Source organism: Panthera uncia (genome assembly GCF_023721935.1).
Source record: "Panthera uncia isolate 11264 chromosome D3 unlocalized genomic scaffold, Puncia_PCG_1.0 HiC_scaffold_8, whole genome shotgun sequence".
NCBI lineage: Eukaryota > Metazoa > Chordata > Mammalia > Carnivora > Felidae > Panthera > Panthera uncia.
In genome coordinates this window covers 49,176,208-49,184,507 of record NW_026057586.1, presented here as the reverse complement: position 1 = coordinate 49,184,507, position 8,300 = coordinate 49,176,208, and the positions used below count along the sequence as shown (strand labels likewise).

The following is an 8,300-nucleotide window of genomic DNA, read 5'->3' as shown; positions in this document are numbered from 1 at the left end:
TCTGAACAAATATTTTAACTTTTGTTTAGTCTCTCAAATTAGCTCTATTTGACCTTTGGGACTCCATATTTGTATTTTCCTCAGTTTTATTTACGTGAAAAATTAAGAATATTTTATTTGATTACATGATAATTAATTGGTCACATTTTACAGTCCCTTTCTGCCCACTTGATTTTGATTATTTGATTCTGCGGCAGTATTCCCGCTCCCATGACTCTCAGGAAAAGCAATAGTTTACGCTAACAATGCCTCTATGCTGGGCTGAAAAACAAGGGTTTTATTTTTTTAATTATTTTTAATGTTTATTTATTTTTGAGAGAGAGAGAGAGACAGAGCATTAACGGGTGAGGGGCAGAGAGAGAGGGAGACACAGAATTGAAGCAGCAGGCTCCAGGCTCTGAGCTGTCAGCACAGAGCCCGACCCGGGTTGGAACTCACAGACCGGGAGATCATGACCTGAGACAAAGTCGGATGTTCAACCAACTGAGCCATCCAGGGGCCCCAAAAATCCTACACACCATAATGTCATTTAAGTAATAGCCAGAAACGACTCTTACAGTCCTCTTATTTTCCTTTCAAGGTTGTCTTTTGCATTCAGGGACTGAATGATGGGAGTTATCAATGGGCAAGGTGCATGTAAACTCTCCCAGGAGCTTGTACTGTTTGGAGCCTACTTAGCACCCTGACTCCACTTGAAGACAAGACACACCTTCCAAAGGACTTTGTACATTGCTCACATTCCGTACCATTCTACCGAATGGTTAAAATACATCCCTAGGGTTGCTGGGGTGACTCAGCCTGTTGAGCATCTGACTTTTGATTTCATCCCAGGGTTCAGGAATCGAGCCCCACCCCTCGCAAGAGTCTCTCTCTTCCTCTGCCCCGCTCCCCCCTCTTCCCCCAAAAAGTACATCCTTAATCACCCACTCTGGTTTGAAATTTACACATACAAAAATACAGGTCGCCCTTAATCTGTGCTATAATCTATTCTATTTCCGACCCTGTTAAAAAAAGACCAAAACAACACGGAATCCCAAACACATACTCTACACCGAGGTACACTAGAATTTAAAGATTAAGACTGACCACTTCATAGCTACCCAGTTTCAGCGCCCCGGTCGGATCCCAATCTCGGTTGATTTCCTCCAGCCCCACCTCCAGGTCAGTGGGACAGATTTCTTGCTCCGCCCCTTTTCTCACAACCAATGGGGCGCGCCTCACCACCCGTAGGCCACAACCCCATTTACCGCCCCTCCCAGCGCCTCTGGCTGGGCTGGCCGTGTAGCCCCCCTCCTCTTTTTTTTTTTTTTTTTTTGGGCCAGGCGCATGCGCACTCTCATCGGGCCCTGGAGAGACGCTTAGGGATCGATTTTCTTCTCCTTTCTTTCCCCAGTCGCGCGACTCTCCAAAACCCTTTCCGCCCTACTGTTGCTGAGGATTCCCCTCCTAGTGAGAGAAGGGGTTGCTCTAGTCTTGAGTGCGTCAGTATCCGGATGTGGAGCCGCTCTCGCCCGGCGGGGACTCTGTGGCTGGGCGGAGCGCGGCGGCGTGCGTGGGGGCACAGAGAAGGGGGCCCGTGGGCCCGGGCGCTCGCCGGACGCTGGGAGGTACCACCGCTGCCCACGGGGGAGGAGACGGCGCCGGCACTCGGGCGCCCACCCCGGATCGAGGGGCTGGGGGAGAAAAAAGGCCGACAGTTAAGCTTGCTCCCCGCTGCCCTCGCCGTCCCCCCCGGGCTAGCCTCCCCCGGCCCCCTGCGCTCCCCGCGCTCCCGGCCGGGGGAGAGCGTGGTTTCCTGGCGGCCGTCGCTGTAGCCCGGCCGGGGAGCCCGGAGGAAGCGGGGGAGTCCCCGCCCACGGCCCCCTCCCCTCTGCCCGCCCGCCGCCGCCGCCTCTGAGCCGCTGCGGTCCGGCCTCCAGTCCGAGCGGGGGGCGCGGCGGCGGCGGCGACGGCTGGAGAGTGGCTGTGGGCTTGTCGGGGACCGCGCCGCCGCCCCCGTGAGTTATTCCCACGTCCCCCGGGGCTCGCTGCCGCTCCCGCCGGCGCCGAGAGTCCGGCCCGGGCCCAACTCCCTCACGGGCCCACCGGCGGCGGCGGCGGCGGCGGCGGCGGCGGCGGCAGAGCCCACCGCCCGGGCCCCGATGAGTAACTCCCGGAATAACCGGGTGATGGTGGAAGGGGTCGGGGCCCGGGTGGTGCGCGGCCCGGACTGGAAGTGGGGGAAGCAGGACGGCGGCGAGGGCCATGTGGGCACGGTCCGGAGCTTCGAGAGCCCCGAGGAGGTGGTGGTGGTGTGGGACAACGGCACCGCCGCCAACTACCGCTGCTCTGGGGCCTACGACCTGCGCATCCTGGATAGCGCGCCCACGGGTAAGTCTTGGCCCCTGGCCCAGGGTCTGCGCGTGTGCGGGGAACGGGCGAGGCCCGGTGGGCGTCGGGACGCCTGGGAGAAGCCCGAGATGGAAAGGGAGAGAGCCAAAGGGATTTTGGGTTCAGTACCTCGTAAACAAAAACTTGCCGAAAAGACACTGCTACCCCCACGGGAAATGATGGCTGCACCGTCACCAGGATGCTTTCAAGCCTGGAGGGCACAAAGCACCGGGAAAACAACAGACCGTTCCCCTCCTCCTCCTTCTCTAGGGAAAGGGTCTGGAGAGGCCTGTCTAATAAGCCATTGAAATTAATCAGCCACCGAGTGATAACTGTCTGAAGAGAGGCTTGCCTAGCCATATGGTCTTTAGTTGACGGGTTACAATTGCCGAGGGGCTTCTGGTACCTCGGATTGTTGAAATGCCAATTATATATGTATGTATGTATGTATGTATGTATGTACGTGACGTACGTACATTTGTATGTATGGCCTCCTGTAACACATAGAAAGACAGACTTGGAAGTAGCCGAATGTTAATTGGGACTTTGTAGAATGATTTTTCACCTCAATTGGTTCATTATCAGTAGAGGGAAAAACAGTCTAAGCTGCTGAACCATTTCTTTGTGTTAAATACTTTTTCCAAGTGGATTAGACGCCAGATTTTTTTGTGTGTAAGGTTATGTCAGAGACTTACCCATTCACAGGAGTCAGTTTGATTCACAAAATTTCGGGGATCTGTTATTGACTCTAGAATTTTTATGTAATGGGGTAAACTGAACTTTATTTTATTGGATTATTTTAATCAAGGCTATATTTATAGATTTGTCCATGATATCTATTTAGTTGAAAATAATTCAAATTTAAAATTTGTTACTTTTCAGAATGCATAAAGAAGCTACTTTAAAAAAATTGAGGTATCACTGACATACTAGTTTTACATGTATACATAACGATTCGATATTTGTATATATTGCAAAACCATCATCCCAGTAAGTTTAGTTAACCTCTATCACCATCCGTAGTTGTAAAATTTTTTTTCCTTTGTAATGGGAACTTGTAAGATTTACTCTCTTAGCAAGTTTCAAATATTCACTACAGTGTTATTAATTGTAGTCATCATGTACACTTTACATCCCATGACTTATTTATTTTATGACTGAAAGTTTGTACCTTTTGACACCCATCACCCGTTTCACCCACTCTCACTCACCTCTGGTAACTACCAATCTGTTCTTTGTATCTATGAGCTTGTTGTTTTGTTTTGTTTTGTTTTTAGATTCCATGTATAAATGAGATCATACAGTATCTGTCTCTCACTGTGTTTTATTTTATTTCACTTAGCACAGTGCTCTCAGGGTCCATCCATGTTGTTGCAAATGGCACGATTTAATTCTTTTTTATGGCTGAGTAACATTTTATTATATGTATATATATATATATATGTGTGTGTGTGTGTGTGTGTATATACACACACATATATATATATAAAATGGAAAGAAATGTAAGAATATATATATATATATATATATATATGGCACATTTTCTTTATCCTTTCATCCATTATTTTTATGGCCATATATTTATATGCCGTATATATATATGGCACATTTTCTTTATCCTTTCATCCATTGATGGACGTTTAGGTTGTTTACTTGTCTTGGCTATTGTAAATAATGTTGCAGTGAACATGGGAATGCATATATCATTTTGAATTAGTGTTTTCATTTTCTTCGATTAGTTACCCAGAAGTATTGCTGGATCCTATAGTAGTTCTATTTTTAATCTTTTGAGGCACTTTTCCACATTGGCTACACACATTTATGTTCCCACTAACAGAGAACATCCTTGTTTTTGTCCATATCCTTGCCAATGCTTGTTATTTCTTGTCTTTTTGATAGTAGTTGTTCTAACAAATGTGAGGTGATACCTCATTTGTGGTTTTGATATGCATTTTTGTGATAGTGATGTTGAGCATTTTTTCATGTGTCTTTTTGGCCATCTGTATGTCTTTGAAAAAATGCCTCTTTAGATCCTCTGTCCATTTTTTTTTTAAGTTTATTTATTTTGAGTAAGAGAGTGTGAGCAGGGGAGGGGCAGAGAGAGAGAGAGAGAGAGAGAGAGGGAGGGAGAGAGAGAGAGAATCCCAAGTAGGCTATGCGCTATCAATGCTATCCAATGCTATCAATGCAGAGCCCAACCCGGGCTTGTTCTCACAAACTGTGAGATCATGACCTGAGCTGAAGTTAGACACTTAACCGACTGAGCCAGCCAGGCACCCTCTCTATGTTTTAATCAGATTTTTTTTTTTTTTTTTTTTTGCTGTTGAATTGTGCGGGTTCTTTATGTATTTTAGATATTGATCCCTTATATGTATTACTTGCAAGTATTTTCTCCCATTCAGTAAGTTGCTCTTTCCTTTCGTTGATTGTTTCCTTTGCTGTTTAGTGGCTTTTTAGTTTGATGTATTCTCACTTGTTCATTTTTGCTTTCGTTGCTTTTGGCATCAAGTCCAACAAATTCATTGCCAAAATCATTGTTAAAGAGCTTACTTCCTATGTGTTCTTCTAGGAGTTTTATGGTTTCATGTCTTAATGCTAAAGTCTTTAATACATTTTGAGTTAATTTATAAGTAAGCTACTTCTACGGCTTGATTGAGTTTGACAAAGCTTAACAAATCTGAAATGGGTTTACATTTATTATTAGCAGCAACAGAAAGGAAACTAACACAGGCCAACTCGGTTTTTTTGAACAGATAATTCATAAAATTGTGTTTCTTAGCTGGCTTTTTAAACATTGAGAAGAATGAATATGCATGCCCCAAAGAAAAGATTCAACAGTACAAAAAGGGATAGCTATTGATATCACCTTCTTGTGTATTCTTACATAATACTCTATTTATTGGAAGCATATTTATTAACATACTGTAAATCTACTGCCTTTTAAAGGTACAAATGGTAGTACACTATATTCTTTTCTGCACTTTTGTTTCTTTCACTTAATAGTACATATTGGGAATTGTTCCATGTTATTAGCACATATAGGTCTACCTTATTCTTTCATAACTGCATAGTATACCAGTTGACTGGATGTAATAATTTATTTAATGTGTTTTATTGATGGGCATTTATATTGTTTCAGGTCTTATTTACAATGATGCAGTGAATAAATCCTATGCATATGTACTGAGTACTTTTTTTAATTTAAAAAACATTTTTTTAATGTTTATTTACTTTTGAGAGAGGGAGAGAGGGAGGGAGGGAGGGAGTGGGGGAGGGGAAGAGAGAGAGGGAGACACAGAACCTGAAGCAGGCTCCAGGCTCTGAGCTGTCAGCGATAGAGCACGACGCAGGGCTTGAACTCAGCCAACTGAGAGATCATGACCTGAGCCGAAATTGGACACTCAACTGGCTAAGCCACCCAGGCACCCCAGTGCTGACTACTTCTAATGTGGAATTGCTAGATCAACGGGTACACATACTTAACATTTTGATAGATGTTGGTTAACTGCTGTCTAAAGACATTTTACCACTTTACACTCTCAACAACACTGTATGAGGCATATACCTGTTTCTGCACACTCTTAAAATTTTATCATGCTAGTTCAAGCTAAAGTTTGACCACAACTAAATAATTTGGAGGCATCTTGGTATCAGTAATTGCAGGTTTATGGGGAAATTTAAATATCTTTCCAGGGTAAAGTGTAACAAATCCTATACTACAGCAGTTTTTGAAGGGATGTTAATGTTGTCTGTGTGTTTTGTGGTATGGAGTATATCTGTCATAAATAGTTTCATTATCTTTTATAAAAGCAGGTGTTTTTAGAGGTAATATTTTTAAAATCTCAGTTTAATTTACATGACTTTATACATTTAATTTGTTATATGTAACAATTCATCTTGTTCATCTGATTATTTTAGCAGATGTTTTAAAAGCATTTCTAGGGACGCCTGGGTGGCTCAGTCAGTTGAGCGTCCGACTTCAGCTCAGGTCATGATCTCACAGTCTGTGGGCTCGAGCCCCACATCGGGCTCTATGCTGATGGCTCAGAGCCTGGAGCCTGCTTCCGATTCTGTGTCTCCCTCTCTTTCTGCCCCTTCCCTGATCATGCTCTGTCTCTCTCTGTCTCAAAAATAAAAACATTAAGAAAAAAAAATTAAAAAAAAGCATTTCTAGATACAGGATAGCTAGCCTTCTTATGCAGTGCTGTTGAAATATTTTAATTTCTATGATTTAATTTCTTCACTTTTGTTTTCCTTAAAGGATTGAACAGATCACAAGTTCTTAGATCTAATTTTGCCCCAGGACTATAATACTACTTTCAATTTTTTTTCTCTTTTTTCTTCAAAATATTTAACAATTAATATCTGTTGGTACTTTATTATATTCTTGAGATTTATTAAATATTACATTTATATTGTACTTGATATTTATTTACATAATAGTTAAAAATAAATTTAACCTTTTTGAAATAATTTCAGGTTTACAAAAATTATAAAATTAGTAAAAAGAGTTCCTTTTTGCCCTTGCTCATCTTCTTCAGATGTTAACAGCTTACAAAGTACAATTACTGAAACCAGAAAAATAACATTAATATTATACTATTAACTAATGTACAGACCTTATTAAGATTTCATCAGTTGTCCTACTAATGTCTTTTTTCTGGTCCAGGATCCAATCCAGGATCACTCATTGCATATAGTAATTGAGCTGCATATGAACTGTCAAATTCTCCAGCTTGTCGGTCTTTATTCTTCTATTTTTTCACTTTATCAAGGTTCTTAATGTTTTGAGTTTTCTTTGTTCCAAACAGGAGCTCAAAGTTCCAGTCATTCTATACTGTTGAAGCCAAGCTTTGCCGTTGACAGAGATATGACATTGTCATATCTAAACTATCAGATCTTACCCAAAATTCAAATTACTGAAAACTTACCTCATATATGTCAAGCTTCTTTTGTTTTATTGGTTAGGGGCAACGTAGATAATTGCATTACCAGGTGTGGGAGAAAATTTTCAGTTAGAAGTTAGAAGACAGCTAGCTGACTTTTTTCTTTATGTATGAGATATATGGATTAGATCAATTTAAATAAAAATTTTCTTCTAGCTTTAAAAGTTTGACTTGATGTAAATAGTAAAGAACTAATAACTATTTATATAGCTGACTCAACTAACCTGGAAATATAAATTAAGAAAAGATATCTTTTACCTCACCCCAGTCAGACTGACAAAAATTTAAAGTCTAAAAGTAGTATGTATTGATAAAGAATATGGGGAAATCAGAACTCTCAGGTTATTGGTGGGACAGAAAATTGATACAACCACTTTGAGAAGCAATTTGGCAGTCTTGTAAACTTTACAAACGCACATATCCTGCAACTGAGAAAATCTTTTAAGTGTATGTCCATGAGATCCTCAGGCACAACTCTGTAAAGAGGTTATGTATAGAGAAATTCATTGTAGTATTTATAAAACCAATAATTTGGTAACTACTAAAAGTTTATATGTAATTTGTATATAATGTTACATGAGTCTCATACAGTAAAATATTAGTTAAAATGAAAAAATTAGTGTATATTTACCAATTATATGTTGAGTGAAAAAAAGTAGGTTTCAAAGAATTACCATAGGGGTGCCTGGGTGGCTCAGTTGGATAAGTGTCTGACCCTTATTTCAGCTCATGTCTTGATCTCACTGTTCGTGAGATTGAGCTGGAGTAGGGCTCTGTGCTGTCAGTTTGGGATTCGCTCTCCCTCCCTTTCTCCCTCCCTTTCCCTCTCTCTCCCTCTCCCTTTCTCTCTCTCCCCCTCCCTTTCACTCTCTCTCCCCCTCCCTTTCTCTCTCTCTCCCCCCCCCTCCCTTTCTCTCTCTCTCCCTCCCCCTCCCTTTCTCTCTCCCTTTCTCTCTCTCCCTTTCTCTCTCTCCCTTTCTCTCT

At 42.1% G+C, this 8,300-nt stretch overlaps 1 protein-coding gene across 1 annotated transcript in view; it reads left to right on the top strand.

Moving 5' to 3' along the window:
• Positions 1-2,110: 2,110 nt before the first annotated feature.
• MIB1 (MIB E3 ubiquitin protein ligase 1) overlaps positions 2,111-8,300 on the top strand; it is a 121,613-nt gene continuing 115,423 nt past the window's right edge. Inside the window, exon 1 of the mRNA XM_049619651.1 lies at positions 2,111-2,370. Coding sequence (XP_049475608.1) covers positions 2,142-2,370 — 229 coding nt within the window. The 5' untranslated portion in view covers positions 2,111-2,141. The remainder of the gene's footprint in view (positions 2,371-8,300) is intronic.